Here is a 20590-nt window from a genome sequence, read left to right as displayed (position 1 = left end):
TTAGTGTAGTTACAGTCGCCCCCTGACCAGCTGATTGGTATCTCCTGGGAACCACCGAAGGGGCCGGGCAGCGAGCAGGAGGGTGATCAGAGAGAACAAATGTAAAAGGACGTTGGGAAGTTGAAAAGCATGCTGCAAAGGGGCTCTCCTACCTGGGCGAGCAGCCTGAAGCTCGCGATTAAAACCATCTTTATTTTTCAGGCTAGTTTGCTCTTCACTAAACAATACAAGGTTCGCTGTGTTGGCTTTTCTGATTTATTTCCCCCGCCTCAGCGTGGGAATTACACTATTATTTTTAATCAGGTTTCACTTGTAAGATTTTTAGGCACAAACCCCACATTGGTTTGCCTAAAAAATCAAACTAGAGATATTTTTCCTGATACCGAAATTTTCTTAAAGGCTGTCGTAGGAAATCTAGTAATAGGGTCCCACTTTCATTTATCTATGCTACTTCAAATAAATGTGAGTAGAAAAGTCAGTGTAATTTGTTTTATAAAGTCCAAATGGTTAAAAAAGAAAATATCCTCAGAAATGCAGGTTCTGTCTAATCCGTACAATGTGAGCAGCCAAGCAAGAACAAAACAATCCCTGCAAGATGACAAAGGCTTCTCAAATTCAATAATTAAGCATAAAAGCATCTCTAAGAATTTGCATGGAAAGCAATCTGCCCTTGGGGAAAGTGCGACTAAAAACTTGCAAAAATGTGGAACTGAAAACGTTGGTCCCTGTGATCGCCAGGAACATGCTTCGTTTGCTCTATATTCTGCTAGACAGCACTCAAAAAGAGGGGACATGATTGCGGCCAAGGTTTAAAAATGAAGAGCTTTGTGCCTTTTCTTTGGGCGGCTGCCCACTGGTTGTCTGCCCAATGCCCTCCTGTCCAGGACAGTCCTTACTGAGCCTCCGCCAGCTTTTCCTCTATGCTCGGGACATTTTCTTGTGCCGCTTCCAGAGAAGGAGGGATATTTATTGTTGGAGGAGCGGGAAGCTGAGGACGGAGAGGAAATAGGGCAGAGATGTTCCTGTGGTCTTACAAGTTTCAGCTGGGTCTCCGGTGCTGCTCTCAGCCTGTTGGGTTCAGCGTCTCTGGAGAAGGGTTTGCGGGTAAGGGCACGTTATCGGGATTTGGAATATCCCTGACTTTCTGCACCGTGTCTTCGGTTTGAGTTAGTCTGAAAGTCATCTCTTGGCTTAACGTGGTTTGGGGCCAATGCCATAAACTGGTGTTGGCTCTCCCCCAAAGTTTCTTAAATCTTTCAGACAATAAAGCCCGAGTTTTAGATTCATCATAAAAATTTATAGCCTGCCGCAGCTCTGGATACACTGTGAGTGCACAGACCCATTTGTGACCTTTTTTAATTCTATTTTTTTTTCTCTTCTGCCTACATTCTCTCTTCCTTTGGCTTAATTTCTGCTTTTACAGCACCAACAACTCAGGCAAGAAGCTGTACAGATGTTCTCTGCTACGACAACGCTGCTATTAGGGTCATAATGCAACAATTCGGTCTAATGGTTATTATTGTGCTGGCTGACTTCAATAATGCACTTTTAAATCAAAGGGCCTTTGAAGCTTTATTTCCATTGTATTAGACAAATAAACATAGAAGATTTTCACGAACATAAAAGGCATTCACCTTGTAATGTTTCTGGGCTTGTTAGTCTCACCAATTTGCGTTGTTTTGTTCACATAAAGGATCAGAATGCCCTTTTGCTTGCTTTTACATACTGCGTGCCGATCTTGGGGGTGAGCAGCTACGAATGCCCGGTGCTGCTGGTGCCGTCCCTCTGCCTGCTGAATCACAGCTGGCAGTTTGCAGCCTAACTTCTGTCTTCAAATAACCAGAAGAAAAACCCACTACTTTCATTCATGCAGAATGTTTACTTGCCTCTTGGAAATGCCTTATTTATTTCAGTGGTGTCTGTGCAAAATATGGGAGGGCACTAAAGCTCAGAAGGAGCTTAATTTTTAGTGTACCAAATAATCCATTTAAAATCTTAAACGAGTTCATGCTGAGAAGAAAACCCTTAGAAGTCAGAGCATTGGCAAGACAAAGCTCAGAACCAAACCTAATGATTATTTGACTAACCAGCCCTTCATTAGTTTATTTCTCTAATGAATTGTTGAGTTGTACTGTGTAGACATTTCAGAATACATTTTGAAAAGCACAACACTGGCCTTAGATTGCAAAAATATAATAGTAGTAGTAACATAATAATAATAGTAATAAGCACACAAAATGCTGCATAAACACTAATTAATCCTCAGCGTCCCCAAGCAGCAAGCACAGAAGGCAGGATGCTCAGCACATGTAGTGATTTGAGGTAAACAGTATAATTACACCGAGTAAAAGATGACCTTATTCCAAATACAGCCCACAGTACTTGTGGCTACTCTGCTCTGTGTTACAGGGGTTATTCACCTGAGACAGACAAACTAAAATCTGGTCCCTGACCAAGTTTTCAACAGATGCGTTGATCCCAAACAGTTGAGAGCAGGTATTAGGAGAGGGAACAGAGTTATTTAAATCAACAAAGCTAACACCTGAGGGAAGTTATCCAAATGCTGGTGGAAGGTGCTTTGCAGGGTGGCGATGCTGTCAGCAGAGTTTGCCACACCTGGGGCTCTCAGTCAACACAGAAGCAGCTGTGAGATCTCAGCTGCGGCTGAACCCCCAGATCATTCGGGGGGAGCAGAGGCGTGCTGTGGAGACCTGTGCTGCCTCGGCACACTTGGCGCATAGGCGCTCTGCGGAGAGGGAGTGATTTTGCTCTGTCAGTCCCAGCCGTCACGCAGACGCTACACCTGCAAGGTTTCTGATAGCTCATACAGCCGCTCCCTGAGCATCCAGCGATAGGTGTATTTTTAAGGAAGCTTTAATTTATCACCCTCCCTTCCTGCGCAGGTTAGCAGTCCTTGCACAAAGGTGGATGAGGATTACAAAGGTGAGTGGTGCCTCCTGGCTCTGCCCTGGAAAAGGGCTTGGCGAGGTGGGAGCATCGTTTCAGGTTCACCTTGGCCCCTTGCTATACCGGTGCCGGGAGAGCTAAAGAAGATGAGTGGATTTGGAGAGAAGGTTTAAAAAAATAAGGAAGGTGAGGGTTAAAGGCTCAAAGATTGAGCACAACATTCAGGTGTGTAAAAGCCCTGTTACAGCCACAATGCAGGTCTATTAATAAAAGTTTCAGCTTTTGATGGAAAACCTGCCCTTTCAGTAATTACTGTTGCAAGAGATGTTGTGATGCATGCAGGTTACAACTCAAAGCAAATATCCTTTTTCACACCATGCACTTGTCTGTGTTTGTCTCTCATATAATTAGAGCTTTTTTTCACAGGGTGACACAATCTTAGTTTGATAAAATGCTGCTACTTCCTTTTCTTAGCTGTCCTTTCTGTGGGTCGCTCCAGAAATCAAAACGAGTTTGCCACAACTCTCAGCAGTGCCTTGCTCTGTGACGAGTCAGACGGCTCAGAAATACTTCATGATAAGGCTCAATAGGCATGAAAGGAAAAAGAAAAATGTGGTGAGTGATTTCTGCCTTTACTTGATACCCACATAGTGAATGGAGTCCCACGGCCACCCGGCTGGTGCCCTGCCATCACCTGCACTGAGCTGCTTCTCCCTGGGCATGGAGCAGGCTGCTGGGTGAGCGTGGGGCTAGCTCTCCCGCGTGTCCCCTTCCTCCACTAAAAAGGGCAGTTCAGCCTCCCTGGCCTAGTTAATCCTTCCTCTGCTGAGATTGCCAAAACCAAGGCTATCAGTGTGCCAAATCCTGTGGTTTTGCAAGTTTTTTTGATCATATATCGTTCCTCTGGAGACTGTGGCTGCTGAAATTTTATTACCCGAGTCCTCTAGCTTTTGTTCAATCCTATTTGGAAAAAAGAAAAAATTCCAGCCCTCAGGGCTGGAAAGAAAAGCTTAGGAAAATGAACCCTAAATGGCCTGGCATTCAGACCAATAAAAAGAGCCTGGCATCATTTGTCATGTAAATAACAAGCTTTTAAAACAAATATTTCACATTCCAGTAGCGCTGAAAACTTCTGTTTGTTAAATCCAGTTCTCCTGCAGCCCGGATGACTGGGATTGAGGCTTGACGCCAGCCTTTCCCGGCCTGCAAAGCACCATCACCATCCTCTTCCTCAGAACTGCCGGTTCTGAAACAACTTTTTAATGTTGAGAGACGCAGTTCGGGCTCTGAAGGCGAGTTGGATTCCTCCCAGCTCTGAAGGTGTTTCATGGAGAGCAGTTCCCTGCTTTCTGCATGTCCCCTGGCCACGCTTTTAACGGGTAAGAGGATGCTCTGGCACGTGGGTCTGGCAGCTGGGATTTCCCATTTACCTTTGCACATCAGGGATATGTCCAATGCCAGGCTGGTGACACAATGACTTTGGCAGCGGTACGTTGAACTTAATTATGGCATATTATCCAAAAGATGTTAATATAAATGTAACTAAACTGGTGTGGACCACTCTTTCTGGAGTGCGTGTCAGGCGTGCTGGGGGTTGTGTGCTGAAGTCTTGTTTCCTGCCCAGAGCTGGCTTATTTTTGTAACACAGTAGTTTTCAGTAAGTTTGTACTGAGAAAAGTGCTTGGCTAGGGCTTTTACTGGTAAAAACAAACAAACCTAAAATGCTTTGCTCAAATTTTTACTGGCATCAGTAGATGAAATACTTTCCTCAGTTTCATGCTGCAAGCAAATATATATTGATAAACTAAATTGATTCCTTGATTAATTAAAACGCATCATACATTCTACCAGAGAAGAATAGAGCATTCATCCCTAGAAATCTTTATGTGAAAAGATGATGTTTTTAATCTGTGATAGCCAGCGTGTGTGGACACATCCTGGTGGGAGGATGGGGCTGGGCAGAGCTGAGGCAGGAGGGTCAGCCAGAAACACAGGCAGTCATCTGTGCAGTGGTCTCCATTTGAATACGTGATGCCTCATTTGGAAAATACGCGACAGAAATGGGAGAGAAAGATCCTGTTGTTAGCTGCTGCAAAGTAGGAGGTCGGTCACAGTTGCACTAAGGTTTTGGAGACCGAGTGCTAGCTGGAGGAAGATTGGGCAGTAAGCGTCCCATCCATCACAACTGGGCTTGAGGTCCTTCTGTATTTGCTGTCCTGTGAACCTTAATGACAGCTCTTGGAGCTGTGCGTTCCTCAGTGCCCTCCCACGGCTGCCAGAAGCACTTGTCCAAGCAGCAGTTGTCTCAAAACCTTTTGTCCCTTTCTTCTAAACCATCTTTGTGTCCTTGGTTTTCAGGTGGCACCGCACAGCATGAGGGTTGGGACCTGCTGGCCATCCCCTTCGGCAGATCTCTCCAAAATGCCTGGTACCCAGGGCTCTCCCCAGGAGGGGAAGAGATCCCAGGCTGCTGTTGGAAGCACAAAGAGGAGACGTGGCAGAGGGCTGACGTTTTGAGTATGCCACTACGGGTGCGTGCGCCAGCAAGCGGGGACTGGCTGAGTGCCAATGCTTACCCAGTAAACTGCCATCCCGTCACTGTCACCTCCTGGCAGCGGAGGACACTCTGGTAGATGCAGCATTCAGTGGGGCACGACGCACTGTGGGAAGGTAGTTGGCAGGGGGTCAGCGGTTTGCTGCACAAACTTTACGATGTAATTTACTGAGGTGTAATCACCACTGACTCCAAGACTAAAAGCATCCTTGTTAATAGCCCAGTTACTTCATGCTAAAGAATTGCACCAGGTGGATGCAGATCTCTTTACATCCCTACCAGCTGGCTTACTGTGAAGGAAATCCTCCTGCAAGGAAGCCCTGAGAGAAGAGGTGTCCGTAATGCTAAAATTTAACACTACTTTTTCTCAAAACTTGCTCAAATTTTAGTTTCACCTGGCCAGATAGCAGAAATCCAGATCAAATCTTATTAAAACATCCCATGGTTTATAACTGCTCAGAAATCCCGCTGCCAGGATGCTCTGCAACAGTTATGCTGAGAAAAAGCTCAAGCCCTAAAGCTGGGGCTGAGCAAGCTGCTGGACCCAAGGGGAGAAGACATCAACTGAGCTCTAAGGACAGACGGCGTTCGGCCGAATGCTCCCGTCCAGACAGGCAAAACTCCCACATAAATCAACATAATCTTAATGACTGCATATAATCTACCCGCAACATATACACTACAGGAGAGGAGCCGCCATTCGTAGGATTACCCCAGTGTTATATTCGTAGACCTGGGATTTATGGCGCTGACGGGTGGTTTATACCTATTTCAATTTAAGGAATGTAAATGCATCGTGAAAATAAGTAGCAACAACCCAACCCCTGCAAGTATGCCTTAGCACACCTTAAATGCCATATAATTACATATTCTTCTGGTTCATATTCATGCATCACCTAAAAATGTACTTACTAGCACACTTTTCTAAGAAAGGCAGAAGCAGTTTGGAGGGATGGGGAATATGTGGGGCTGCCTCCTCTCCCCCCCAGCAGTGCAGCGGCCTCCATCCCGAGGAGGTTCGCTGCACTCACAGAACAGATCCGGACGCCCTGCCTACGTCTGTCCTCACCGGCTCTTTCTGGGGGGCAGCAAGGTGAGGAAATCTCGCCCCAGTTCCACTGCTAAGCAAAGATACCGCCACTTCCTATCAAACTTACAGGATCCAGAGAAAAGAAAGAAAGTAGAGGGTTAGGATTTGAAAAAGTGAAGCTGCTTTTGAGTTATGATGCAAAACCTACTTTTTTTTCTTTGCCTTCCTAATATAATTTCCAAATCGATTTTTAGAGTTTCATGGGGGGGGGGGGGGGGGAAGATGTTCAATGATGCAAGGCTGAAATTTTCTGTGACATTCAAAATTCCAAAATTTTATGGCCGACTTCCAAGCCTGCCGGTGCCGGGGTACGATTACCAGGGGAAGTCAAGACCTTAACTACCGCCGCAGAGGCTGAACAGCCGCGGTTTAAATGTCACCGCTGCCTGCCGTGGAAAAATCACGCTTTTGAGCAGAACTGGCTGCCCTCAGCAGGAGAAGAGGAGAAGTGCAGCTGGTCAAACGGCTCGGTGCCCGCCGCGGGGGGCTGGCGGGGGCTGCAGCCGCCCTCCCTCTCCTTCTGCGCCCTCGGAGCAACGACCCCGGTCCCCGAGCGCTGGGGGGGGGGGGACGACGGGACACAACACACTCAGTACCGGGCCGGCGGCGTGTCCCTGATGGGGACTGGGATCGGAAAGAGCGGGTTAGGGCGCGAAGGTATTCTGCGAGTGCCATCCAGGGGACGAGAGCTGTACTTCAGCCGCTGCTCGGGGCCCGGGGCGGGGGGGGGACCTCGGGGAAGGCCGGGGGGGTTAAAGCGTGACTTTCTGCCGTTGTGGATGTTGATTAGGAGGAGGCAACCGAAGCGAGGGGCCCGAAGCTTTCTAAAGCCCACCCAGAGCTCAGCCTATCCACAGGACGGGGATACAAGTGGAACTGGTAAGGTGAGAAGGGTCAGGAGTTTGTGAGGTGCCCGTAACCTCCGCAGCCGGTCTAAGATCCGAATTTAGGCCGTTAGAGTTTGTGTCCCCCCCCTCAGGGCCCCTCCGCTGCGGGGCGGTGGGGGTGGGGGGGTGGCAGAGAGCAGCCCCGGTGGCCTCTCGGGCTCCTCAAACCGTGGGGCTATCGCTCGAAAAAACGCCTGAGCCTCAGAGGGAAAACCCGCCCCACGCTGCTGCCGGTCACCATCCCGGGGCTACCGGGTGTTGAACGGTGATAACACGCGAAGGAGCAGCGAGAAAACGCGTTTTTCCTTCCTCGTCATATAAATGAGTGAGGGGAAAAAAATCCTGTTTTCAACTGTTGTCACCCTCCAGGTGCTTTAACGGGAAACTTTTCCGCTGTGCGGCTGCGGTGGCCCGGGGCTGCCCGCGGGGACCGTGCCCCCCCCCCCCCCGCCCCGTCCCGTCCCGTCCCGTCCCTCCCCGGGGTCCCGTTCGCCGCTACCGGCGCTAGGATGGGGGGGTGGCCGTGCCCGGGCAGGGAGCGGGGATGGAGGGGAGGGACCGGGGGCCGCCGGGGCTCACCTTGAGGATGAGCGGGTTGCGGAACATGCTGTCCCGGGCCACCCCCAGCCGCTCGTTCTCGCTGCCCGGCTCCACCTCGGCCAGGGACAGCGGCCGCCGCGGGGACGCAGCGCCGCCGCCCGCCATGTCGCCACCCGGGCCGCAGCACGCCGCGGTGAGGGGAGCCGGGGCCGAGGCGGGCGGCGTCGCCCCGCCCGTGGGCGAGCAGCCCCGCCGACGGGGCCGGGAGGATCTCGCCGTGGAGCTGCAGCTCCCGCCCGTCAGCGGAGGGGCGGGCGGGCGGGCGGGCGGGCGGCGGCGCCCCGTCTCCTAGCAACCGCCGTCCCAAGCCGTCGGTCCGTCGCTTTGATGGGTCCGGCTGGGGCCGCTTCCGCCGGGAGGCGGCGGGGAGGGGGGAACGGAGAGTCCGGTAGCAGGGTGCGGGAGGGGGGCGGTGTTGCGAGCGGCGCCGGGGGAGCGCGCGCGGCGCGGAGGTGCGGCGGGAGGCCGCGGGCGGGACCGTTACCCCGGCGGGGGCGGCGGGACGCGCTGTCCCGGCCAGGGAGGGGGGGGAGGCCGGCGGGGAAGGCGTCGGGGGTCCTTGAGGGGACTGTGGTTTCCCCGCCTCGGCCCACCCCGGTGCCACCGTAGAGGTCCGTGGCTCCTCTGGGTGCCTCCCTCGGTAATCCCGGAGGGAGGCGGAGGGTAAGGGCGGGCCGGCCGGTGGGCGGAACGTGGCTTCGCGCAGGGGGTGCCACGGGGCCCTGTCCCACGGCCCACCCTCAGGCGCGCTGGCGGCCTCGGCTTGTGGCCCGCGGCCTAGCTTTCTTAGCAGGGTGCTGGGGCGAGCTGCCTGGCGGTGCGTGGTCCGGTGACCGTCCCCCGAGGCTGCAGGGCGGCCGCTTCCCGGCGGCTCGGAGGTCGTGTCTGGTACCGCTCAGCGCTGGAAACTCTGTTGGGGATGTGAAATTCGAGGTCTTGTGTTTCAGAGGTGATGGGATGTTGTTCTGTGGGGGTTTTTTTATGTGCTGGCCGTAGAAAAGGTGCTTAAAAAACACTTCCTGCCTGCTCTGTGTACCTGTGGTTTTCAGGAATAGATTTTTTCTGGTTACAGAGTCCGGTGGAGCTGGTGGGTCTTGGCTGGGCTTGGGCCTGTTTGAACGTGGGCAAAGCCAGTCAGAAGCTTCTAATCGGAGAACTCGGTTTTAGCGCTGACTGGTTTAATATTTCTTTATTACTTTTAGCTTGTTGCTGTTTCAGTGCTGAAAGCAGAGTTGAATACAGCAGTCTGTCATTGCTTAGTTATTCAAAATCAACTTAAAGCTAATAGTTATTAAAGTGTATCTTTGTTATAGGAAGGCAGTTGTAAGGCTGAATACAGCCTGTGTGATGCACATCTGATGAAGAAGGTGTTCCTTTCTCATAGTCACTTTCCAAGATTAGCTGGATTGAAAAGTAAGTATCTTTATTCTGTGTTTCTAAGAAAATATTGAGTAGTTCCATAGTATTTTTATGTCTTGGGGTTTTTTTAAATTTTAATTTTTTTTTTACTGTGTTACAGTGTGTAATGGTACATAAGTTTTACTCGAGTGCTATAATCTATGCTTTTTATTTAAGGTAAGAAAAAATATGACAGAAAAAGCAAGTGCAGATGATTTTCAAGTTCAGGATTTTTTCAAGAAGAAGAATAAGAAAAAACACAAAGAACGCAATAAGAAACATGAAAATGATGAACGAGAAAGTATACAAAACGCAGAGCTTAGCCGTGCCTCTTCACTGCTGTTTGAAGATCGAGCAGCACAGAGTGGTGAAGGCTGTAAGAAGAAGAAAAAACACAAGAACAAGCGGGAGAAGCAACAGTCTTCGTTAGATAATTCTTGTGTAGGACTGGAACATGAAACTAGTAATGAAGCTGGAGTGGATGCTTCCCAAAAGAAAAAGAAAAAAAAGAAGCGGAAGCATAACGACAGTGCAGATGAGCACAGTGAGGTAACTTGTGTCACAGTAAATCCGCATAGCACTGCTAGTTGTCAGGAGATCAATGCTGATTACGTTTATTTAAAACAATCTGTTAAGAAGAAAAGGAAAGATAAATTGCCTGAAGAGGGTGAGGTACACGAGCTGCCTACCTCAGAAACATACGATAAAAATGACAATAAAAGATCAAAAAAGAAGAGGAAGAAGAAAAGAGGCAGTAGTACCCAAGATATGCTGGAAGACACAGATGTAGCCGTTGGCCAGTCACTGTTGTCATCTCCCAAGCAAAACAGGCAAAGGGAAGACACAGTCTTGCCGTTACCTACAGAAGAGGGTGGTGTGGCAACGCCCCAGCAATGGCACGAAGATGGTGGCCGTGATGCTTCTCCTGCCGTGAGTGAAGATTCTATGGAGGTACCTGCTAATTTTTCTAAGCCGACTAAAGCAGCTGATCCATCTCCTCGAAAAACTCCGGTGCGTGCTAGAAAGGCAAAAAAAAGCAGCGCTTTTGTCATGGAAGAAAGCTCTTCAGAATCTGATGTAATGTAAGTTTAGGTTTTGTGGGTTTTTCTCCTCTTCCCCCCATCATGTTTCTATCACATTACTTGGGTCCCAGATTTTTCTTCGGTCTGTTTGTATGTGTTTTTAAAAGCAACTTCAAAAACCTTTACAGTATGTTAAGATGTTCTGGAGATCTACTTTAAGAGCTTAGTTATCTTGTGAAGATACAATGAAAATTTGTAGGAAGCCACTACTATTGCCTTCAACATAGATTATTTTCTTCTATTTAAAAACTGTAGGTATAGAAATGATTTATGTGTAAGCGATTCATATTTAGTAAGAAGAAAAAAAGGGGGAAGAAAGGGATTTCATTTGTTAAATTTGGTTTTTGTAGTGAGCATAAGCATTTCTACCAAGCAACTAGTAAGGTCAACTACAGAATTTAATGTTCTGTGCAAACAATGCTCATGTAAGTAGCTCTTGGTGCTTTTACAGTGTCTAGAACCCACAACAAGAGCACTAGTAAGAGACAGATGGAAAAGTTCTGTGTTGTCAGTGGTAGCAAGAGACACTATTTCTTCTGTATGTCCACGTGTGAGAGTTTTGTGGGAAAGGTGCAGATTTTCAAACCTTCAGCAAGCTCTTTGAATATTGTAAGTATAGAAATTTGATAATAAATCATGTCTGTGTTAAAAGGTTGGAAATACAAGGGGGTGGATGCGTGAAGTATTACTTGTTCTTTAATTAATGAACATGTTAATTCTTTTAATGGTAGAGATACTAACAAAATCTCTGTTTTGGAGCTCTAGTGGTGTATTTTATTTTACTCCTTTTTTTTATATCAGGACACCGGAACCCTCGGCATCAAATAGAAAGAAGGACCAGAATAGTTCCTTTACTGAAATGGCAGCCTCTGATGAGCTTAGTCTGGATGATGAAGACTGCCTGGACTCTACCATGTGTTTAATCGTGGATCTGGATACTGCAAAACAAGAATTGGAAGAGTTTATTCCTCATGTGAGGAATATATCGGACAGTTCAATCAGGAAGATGGCTGGAAGAGACTTAGCGAGGTTTAAACAGTTTAAAAAACAAGGTGAGCTCTCAAAATATTGTTGCAGAGAGGAAGGACTGTGCAGCTGTGCTAATGTTTTGACAGAGAGAAAATAGTTTGGTTTTGTAATCGTGTCTGTCGCATCCATGGAGTCTGGTTCCCTTCGTTCCAATGGACATATCTTCTGTTTCTGTGCTTCGTAGCATCTACTTCCTCATTGTCAAATTACAGTCCAAAGCATACGTGTAAATTACCTGATCCCAGCTCTTGTTTTGTCTCTTTTCAGTTTTCTCTTTTCACCTTTTGAATTTGTTGATCTTTCATTATACCTTTGCTAAAACCTGAAATGTAATGCACAAGAGATGGTATTTGAGGTCTGCTTTTTTTTTTTTTTTTTTTTTAAAATAAAACTTTCTGTGTATTTTAGGTATTGCTGTCAAGTTTGGCAGATTTTCCCAGAAGGAAAATAATCAAATCCGGAAGAATGTTGAAGAGTTCTTACTGATTACTGGAATAGACAGTGCTGAAAAACTCCTGTTTACCTCGAGGTATCCAGAAGATAAGGACACTATCAATCGCCTAAAAGCAGAACATCTTTTTTGTGAAAAACTTTGTAAGTATTTAAGTTCTTTTTCAAATAGCTGAATGTTACGTTCCACAACCTGGTGATATCATGATGTATTTTCTAAAACAATTTTTTTATTGAAAAGCACTAATGTTGCTAAATTTGGCCGAAAAGGAGTATGCTGCTGAGAGTATGTAGTTGATAATCTGTACAGTATACTATTCTTATTATCTTTTCTTGGGTATGAAGAGTTTAGAGATTAAAATATCATCGTGACCAGCAGCACTTACAGACTTTCAAACTTGCATTTGGGCTTTATGGCTTAAGGTGCGTTATTTGTTAGGCTTTAATTAAGCATAGTGATTTATTAATGGGAGGTGTGATTAAGTCCTGTCTGAAATTGTCAACTGTTCTTAGAGCACATAAATAGGTGGCAGGTTTAGGGCTGAGTGATGGCAGAAACTGAAAGAAATTAGGTCATTAGCCAAAGTAGGTAGTTGTCGTGGTTTAACCTCAGTTGGCAACTGAGCACCACCCAGCCACTCGCTCACTCCCCCCCGCCCCAGTGGGATGGGGGAGAGAATCAGAAGAGTAAAAGTGAGAAAACTCGTGGGTTGAGATAAGAACAGTTTAATAATTGAAATAAAAATAGTAATAATAGTAACAATAATAATAAAAGAATATACAAAGCAAGTGATGCACAGTGCAGTTGCTCACCACCTGCCGACCGATGCCCAGCCAGTCCCCGAGCAGCGGCCCCCCCGGCCAGCTCTCCCCCAGTTTATGTACGGAGCATGACGTCCCATGGTATGGAATGTCCCTTTGGCCAGTTGGGGTCAGCTGTCCTGGCTGTGCCCCCTCCCAGTCAGTAGAGCATGGGAAGCTGGAAAGTCCTTGACTAGCGTAAGCACTGCTCAGCAACAACTAAAACATCGGTGTGTTATCAACTTTATTCTCATCCTAAATCCAAACCACAGCACTATACCAGCTACTAGGAAGAAAATCAACTCTATCCCAGCCAAAACCAGGATAGTAGTTTTCCAAGATGCGAGGAAAACAAATGAAATTCTTATGGCTAAGATTCTGTTTGCAGGAGGAGCATCTCTTCTCTTTCTCTTTCCTCATTTTGTTAGGCTTCCTTTGGTTAGAAAACATTCACACTTTATATGGGAAACATGCTCATTTTGTAACATCTCTGATGAATCTACACAGTGCACTTTCTCAGTGGCTTTCCGTTCTGTGTTTGTTCTGTATCGTTAGCATAGGCAAGACAGAGTAAATGACAACCTGTAATGGATTTGGATACTAGCATTTATTTAAGGATCAATGAGCCTACAGATTTGTTCCTCCTTGATTATTTCACACACACGATCATTCCCTCTGCATCGTCACATTTGCTTGGTGTTGACTTCCCTTCCCATCTGGGAGATTGCTCCTGGTGTGGGAAAATTGGGCAGAAAGTCACGTCAGTGTTATGTGAGTTGCTTGCAGTTACCTGTCCTGGGCATTGCTGACCAAGACCGTTATGTGTTCCCAGGTGTTGGTCTCTGTGGATCTTCCCCCACCTCAAGGATCTTTCCTTCAGCCAAAATCTTCACTTTGTGTTTTGCTGGACGTCCCCAGTCCCTGGTTTTCCCCACTGAACTAGTGTATAAGCAGAAGCACAATATCTCATCAGCCTCCTGATTGGTGGCTGTCTCGTCTCTCTGTTGATGGGAGTATTCAGTATGTCACTTAGATTTGATCCAGATGTTATCAAAATTTACAGCCAGTCCATACAATTTGTAGGTAGGTAGTAACAGGTTTGTGCTTGAGAGTTCAAACGTTCAGTTTTTGGTATTCACCCACACCTAATGCAGACATACACAATTATTTACCAGCTGTCGGCATTCACAATCTTACCACAGTCATAACTGATATCTTTGAAACTCCTCGGGAGATTCTGTTCAGACCATTTCCTCTGCAGTTACTGAAGTGTTGTAGAGTACGTTCTCCTGAATGGAGAGAATCCATCACTGGCAGCACAGTTGTTACCGTAAGTCGGCAGATGAAAAACTCTCTAAGACTCAATTTGGAGTTTTGGAAAGCAGGCATTCTTTAGTGTGGCGCTGGGTGCAAGGTGGAATTTCCACAAATCAAGCACACCTATGCCGAGATCACCGTTACATTTATACACAAGAATTACAGGGTAGTACGCTCCCAGTTACAATGATTGGTTAGTGATTTACATATAATTGTAGTATCGGTTGTGTCATTCTCTTCTGTTACTACGCTTGCGCAGGGGAAGGGTCTTCACCTGGGCAAGGGTGGTCTTGAGCTGTGGGTGTGTTTTTTAGTAGTATAATGAGGACAGTTCACTTCAGGATACCTTAAAAGTAAGTTTTGTTGCCAAGTTAGACAAATGTACATCTACCTTGTCAGGTTGTCAAATAACTCATCCTATATACAATAGAACCTCGGGGCTCTGGTTACGGTCCAGAGAATAAGGACTGAGGCTAACATGGTCCAGAGAATAGGGACTTCAAGCAACACAGCCTCGGATAACAAATAGCACAGCAGCCCATCCATAATGCTAACGTAGAGGCTAACTTCTTGAAATCAAGATGTTCTTATCGTTGTTTATTTCACAACCAAACATAGAAAGATTCAGTAAAACTTAAGATAATCTTCAACACAGTCATGAAAATGTATGTTGCTTGTTTTTGGTTTTGTTTTGGCTTTTTTTAAAGTGGCCTCACCAGCGTGAGAAATGTTTCTTAAAAATGAACCATTTACCTTCTAGCTGAGGGCATACCACGACCCTGGAGGCTGATCTATTATCGAGCAAGGAAGATGTTTGACCCAAATAATTACAAAGGGAGGTAAGCGAGTAATTTGAAAGAGTTTCTGAATGCTAATACCAGTTTCTGGTGTTTATTTGTACATTAAAAATGGATATAAATGAAGATAATCTCTCCCATTTGTGCCAGTTACTATGATTTAATTGACGGTTCATTTTTCTGACTAGCCCTTATCAGGTCCTCTGTTCTAACATGTGACTTGAAATGGTAGCGATGAGTAACATTGAAACGCCTGTAAAGGTTACAGCTCTTTTAAGATACTGGAATGGTTTGAATTTGCAGCTGAAGCTGTGCCCGTTTCCTCAACTAGGTATACTAAGGAAGAAAAAGAAAAATTAAAGAAGTATCATGCTCTGCATGGCAATGATTGGAAGAAGATTTCTGAGATGATGTCCCGTTCTAACCTCTCAGTTGCTATGAAATACTCTGAAATCAAATCGGGTATGTAATTTTAAGGAAAACAATTCATTCTGCGTATTTCAATTTGAGAAGTTATTTTAACTGTATGTTGTATGTGCCCTAAACTTTAGGAAAAAATCCCTAGAGTGGATTTTTTTAAAATTAATTTGTGCTGGTGGTTCTTTTTTCCAGACCACTGATTGCATTTTCATACAGAAGGGATAAGAACAGCCTCTGATAGAAAAGGGAAAAGAAGTGGAACAAATGCCACTCTTTATTAAAAGGAACTGGCATGTAAATAGATGCTTTCAGGGGGAGGGCGGGAGGAATTTGGCAACCGGGTTTTAAAAGATAGAAACTAGGGATCAGTGCTATTCTTTAGTGACTAGGCTGAACTTCTCTCAAACCTGGTACACAGAAGAGTTTCTGGGAAGTGTGTTAAGAAGCTGGTCCTGTAAATAAGAATAATGCAAAGTGAAGCATTGCTCTTTTGCCTTTTTTTCCCTAATCATTTATGATAAATTATGCCTTAACCTTATTTTTCTATTTTAGCTATTAATTATGGCCCTTGGTCAAAGGAGGAGACCCAGAAGTTAAGGCGTGCAGTGGAGGAGGTGATTAGGAAAAGAATGGAAACGGAAGATGCAAATTCTCTTTCATCATCGGAAAAGTCACATAGAGAGATCTTGATTGACTCTGAGAAACTGTACCAGAAATTACCATGGACTGAGATTGAAGCTAAAGTGGGAACTCGATATTGGAGACAATGTAAACAGAAATGGTAAGGTTTTATACTAAACTGAGATAGTAAAATGTGTTCTGGGGAGTATTTAACTCCATTCTGCAAAACTTTGTACCACGATGATTGATAGGTAATAAATAGGTTGTAGGCTACAGAAGGGGTGTTGCAAATAACTCTGCTAGCTGTGGTAAGTTTTCTTCTTGCTGTCATAGTGAAGCCTGATTTCTGCTTCTCTGTGGCAGCAGTAGCATCCTGAAGACACTTCTTTTTGATGCTTAGAATTTATTGAAATGATAGAAACCTTTTTTTGTGTTTTCAAAGGACTACAATTTTAACAAACAAGATGACCAAAGGGCAGCAGTTATATAGGGGGACCAAAGGATTACAGGCCAAGATCAATCTTATTAAAAGGTATAGTTCAGTTACTGGAATGTTTTTGTATCTCTTACTGTTCTGAGTTGTGTTTATAAAAGCTTGCAGGGTGAGAACAGCACGCCTGCAGTTTCATACAGGTTTCGCAACCGCTTTTCTGTATTACGTTCACAGATTGTATGAGATGAAAGTGGAGGATGCTAATGAAGTGAACTGGGAAGAACTCAGTAACACTATTGGGTAAACTTTTTTCCCCTTTTTGTATGGATACAAAGGATAGTTGAAGCAGGCAGTCTTAAAAATTCCACAAAAGAATCAAAGTTCTTAGGCCTCTGCAACTATAGAAAATGTCATTTAGTTTGGTAACGTACAGTTGTATATCTTTGCGTAGTACTGAGCAATAAACCATGCCTATAAGCTCTGAAACTTAATTTTAACTGCCTCAGGCAAACCTTATTGTATTCCCAGCACACTCTGTGTACTAAAACTGTGTTATGTAGTCTGTGCTAAAGTCTTTGATAAAAGACTTTTCCAGGTATTAACTAACACAGGAAAAAGGGATATTTATAGGAATGTGTAATACAACATCATAGTCTTCTTCCAAACAAACTAGGTGTTGAATATGAAATTACCAATACTGTGAATGCTATACTTTCTCTACAGTGCTTTTTTTTCCTTTTCCACATACTTTCAGTTTCATTTACCATTTTTTCATTTACTTTCATTTTCTACTTTTCACTAAACATATAATACATATGCATAATGGCATGGTTTAGGTTCTTACCTTCAAGGGGAACTTCTGTCTTGAAAAACTGTTTTGATTAGGGTTTGAAATCCATCCTTTCTACCTAAAGCTAAGATACTGTTTGACTGGCGTCACTCTCATGAACGGATAACTCAGTAACAGCTAAACTTTGTAATAGTTCCTTGCACCACTAATTGTTTGAACTCTTCTCTTTTCAGAGATGTCCCTAAAGCCTATGTTCAAGCAAAATTTTATAAGCTAAAAGTCTCCTGTGTCCCTTTTTGGCAAAAAAAGACCTTTTCTGGTCAGTATCCCAGGTGTTTGTATATACTCCTTAAGGTTTTTGCTTGAATCTAAGACAATATGTATTATAGTTCAATTCTTCCTTAATTAGCTTTCCCCTAAGTAAATCGGCTAAAATCTCAGGCTTTATACTTCTTTTACTAAATGCCTTTTTTTTACTTATTTAATAACAGTTTACTTTCAATGGCATCTTCATGCAGTGCTTGTCAACCTCTTCTCTTTAGTACCTTGGCTTTAAAAGTTTAATGACTGTGCCTTTTTAGTTTATCTTTGCATGTATGTATGTGTCTGATCTACCCTGCAGCCACTGCGATTGCTATGGAATAGTGAGATTTTTTTCTTACATTTGACACTGACAAAATAATTTCTGTCTGTGAGATCCTGTTTCCCCTAGGCATCCAGCTCCCCTACAGATCCAATTAAGACTACTTTTTTTTTCTTTTTTCAAAGAAATTATTGATTATCTTTTTGAAGAGAAACTTCCAGAACTTGAAGAAAAGTTAGAAAAAAGGAAAGGGAAGCACCTTAGTTCTGACAATTCAACAGCCAGGCAACAGAAGAAGGCTTTCCGACTCAGTGACATTTTTGACTCCAATGAAGAGAGTGATTAACTGACTGCCTTAAAACCAATTCCTAGTCTGCATATTTAACTGCAAAATGGATCTGGTTGCAAGTGGGTGCAGATCAACAACTGCAGGTACACAGGCTATCTAATAATGGAAAAAGTAGAGATACGCATGTCTGATTTTCTTGTTTCATATTGAAGACTGAGATAAATACAGTTTTTGTGCCACCTTTTGTTACCTTAATTTAGCTCTGGTTTTAGAAGTCTTTTTAAGCATCCAAGTTGCTTTCTGAATGTCTCAAAAACAGTATTTTTTCCACTGCTTTGTTTTCTATGGCGTTGAAAGCTGCTGTTTACCCTTTGTGCATGAACTTGATTTTCAGAACTTTAATGAATTTTACATCATTTTTAAAAAAATAAATTCATGGAACTGAGAAAAGGCTTTCAATTTGCTTTTAAATCTCTATAATAAACAAATCTTAAGACATCTGTGTTGATGGAAACAGCACAACTTTGAGTTTGGTTTTTTTTTTAACAGATATCTTGTTCTTAAAAGCAACTGATTTTTATTTTTGATGTAGATTTATACTTTTATCAGCCCCTCTAGAGAAAAGGGATATTTGTCCATTACTATTCACTTCATAAATTGTAATGTCATTTCATGCTAACCAGAACAATGCATTTAAAATGTTTTTGTTAATATTTGGAATACAGAGAGAAAATGGACAGTGTATATATATACATACATATATATGTATTTTTACTGTGCCAAGGAGAATTTCTACATTTTAATAAGAAAGTTGAGGGATAAGATGGAGGTTGTACTCATGTCATTGTATGATATTTTTAACTATCTGCCTAGAGTGATTATTTGTAAACTGACCGAATGAATGTTTTTGGGGAAAAAAAAAATCTTACTGTGTGTGTAAAGTATTTGTATGGCTTGTTTATATTTCCTATCTGCTGTATTAGAAAGTAATGCAAGACGACTTGGTCTCTGACATGCTGCTTTTTGGTCATTTTCATAAGTGAGAATTTCCTTCTTTAATTTTAATAATTGTTATTGAAAATGCAGAACTTTCAACGGCTTGAAATCAAGGCCTTGTTGGAGGTTCTTCTGGATTGTGACTTATAGCAAAGGATGTTAAATGAGAATTTTCCATATTTAACTGTAGTCTGGCTTTAGTCTCTCTGAAGATAGAAAACAAATGTGATTTTGTGGGACAGGCAGGATACCCCATGAGATCAGCCACCCCTAAGTTTTTCCAGCCAAGAGGTGAAACAGGGTGGGGGAAACATGTGCCAGCTGCCTTGCACTTAGGTCTTTGACTTGCTTCTGTTGCCTTACGGGTTTGAAGGTTAAAAGCTGAAGAACTTGAATTTTTAAATCTAAGCGGTTTGTGTTTTTCAAGTTTTTTTTTTTTTTTCCTGGAAGATGGAGATCCTCTGAATTTTCTGCAGGCTAGAGCACAAACGATTGCATGGCTGTAGAGTTTTGTAGAGTAGATCTCACAGAAATAAACTTCCGCCTCCGTAACAAGGTTTATTTTATCCTTTGCGTTAAAGGGAAACTTCTGAAGGAAGACTTTTTTGCTAATACGTTATTTTGCAGAGAAACTGCTTTTAATAAGTGAGTAAGCCAGGGCTGGAACTATAAACCTGACCTCTGCCACACAGGAAAAAAGGGAGACGCTGTCCATCTTCCCGCCGCCTGCCCTGGGAAGGGAGTAGGGAAACAATTCCTTACCTGCATCTCCTTTGGTAATTTGGTGTTTGTAATCTCTTTGCACACGGACAAATGGTTGCTTGGAGAAGGAGAGTACTTGTTGATCATTTCCCATCCGCTGAACAGTGGCACTTAAGAGGGCATAAGAAAGCAGCTTTTCCCTTTGCCATCATCTTATAAAGGCGCGTGGGAGCGCAGGTGGGGGAGGCAGTTGTTTCATGTGGGTGTTTGAATATTATTGAAAACAGAGCAAACTCCATGCAGAGGTTTAAAAAAAAAGCCAAACAAACAGGCTCCACAGAATGATGAGGGAAATAACATTGACAAAGCTTTGTGTATGGGGCTGCATTATAAATAAGAGCATGACAGATCCTTCACGTCGAAAAAGCACTGCGAGTCCCCTAAAAACTTCGGTGATTCAAGCAGATGTGTCGCTTCAAGCATTTTTCCTGGCGCGTTAATGGCCTGAATGGTGTTGTAAAAACAATAATTCTCGGCTGTGTGGCATTATCAAAGAGGGAGACAGCTGGGTTACAGGAGTTGTGTTTGCAGCAGAGAAGCACTTCAAAGTTGAGGAGCGTTACGGTGGCAGCAGCTGAAGATCAAACGGGGACCTGCCTTTTTTACCCCCTTCTCCCGTAAAGTCTTAAACAAGGAGTTGAAGAAAGGCAAGTAATCGCTGTTTGATTCCTCGGAGCCCCCCCGGGCTGGGGGACGGCGTCGTCCCTGTGACCTGGAGGGTCGGTGGATGATGGGGCTGGGACAGAAGCCTCCAGCGCAGCGGCTTCGTCTCCAAGGCCGGCGG

At 44.4% G+C, this 20590-nt stretch overlaps 2 protein-coding genes and 1 long non-coding RNA gene across 8 annotated transcripts in view; 2 read left to right on the top strand and 1 right to left on the bottom strand.

Annotated features, from left to right (window-relative positions):
* CFAP77 (cilia and flagella associated protein 77) overlaps window positions 1-8143 on the bottom strand; it is a 61541-nt gene extending 53398 nt beyond the window's left edge. Inside the window, exons 1-2 of one of the 2 annotated variants that reach the window (XM_076355570.1) lie at window positions 8018-8076; window positions 5484-5567 (exon numbers count right to left, since the gene is read on the bottom strand). In XM_076355570.1, the coding sequence (XP_076211685.1) occupies window positions 5484-5549 (66 nt within the window). In that variant the 5' untranslated portion in view covers window positions 5550-5567; window positions 8018-8076. Of the gene's footprint in view, window positions 1-5483; window positions 5568-8017 lie in introns of both variants that reach the window. The other variant, XM_076355569.1, reaches the window with a different exon arrangement.
* LOC143168771 (uncharacterized) lies at window positions 1018-6738 on the top strand. The gene is made up of 4 exons (XR_012996775.1): window positions 1018-1104; window positions 3382-3522; window positions 4057-4286; window positions 5266-6738. It is a non-coding gene; the product is annotated as an uncharacterized LOC143168771 (long non-coding RNA).
* A 292-nt stretch (window positions 8144-8435) lies between the features above and the next one.
* TTF1 (transcription termination factor 1) lies at window positions 8436-19223 on the top strand. Of its 5 annotated transcripts, none has more exons than XM_076355565.1 (12): window positions 8436-8490; window positions 9352-9451; window positions 9614-10518; window positions 11320-11570; window positions 11956-12141; window positions 14876-14954; window positions 15244-15374; window positions 15885-16113; window positions 16396-16485; window positions 16621-16686; window positions 17410-17495; window positions 17945-19223. In XM_076355565.1, exons 3-12 carry the CDS (start codon window positions 9626-9628, stop codon window positions 18103-18105), a joined length of 2172 nt encoding a protein of 723 aa, XP_076211680.1. In that variant the 5' UTR covers window positions 8436-8490; window positions 9352-9451; window positions 9614-9625; the 3' UTR covers window positions 18106-19223. The 5 variants fall into 5 exon arrangements, with proteins under 5 accessions (XP_076211680.1, XP_076211681.1, XP_076211682.1 ...); XM_076355566.1 differs by lacking the exon at window positions 8436-8490 and adding an exon at window positions 8588-8649; XM_076355567.1 differs by lacking the exon at window positions 8436-8490 and adding an exon at window positions 8665-8971.
* Window positions 19224-20590: the final 1367 nt, after the last annotated feature.

Source organism: Aptenodytes patagonicus, chromosome 18 (genome assembly GCF_965638725.1).
Source record: "Aptenodytes patagonicus chromosome 18, bAptPat1.pri.cur, whole genome shotgun sequence".
NCBI classification, from domain to species: Eukaryota; Metazoa; Chordata; class Aves; order Sphenisciformes; family Spheniscidae; genus Aptenodytes; species Aptenodytes patagonicus.
This window is presented reverse-complemented; position numbering and strand designations above follow the sequence as displayed.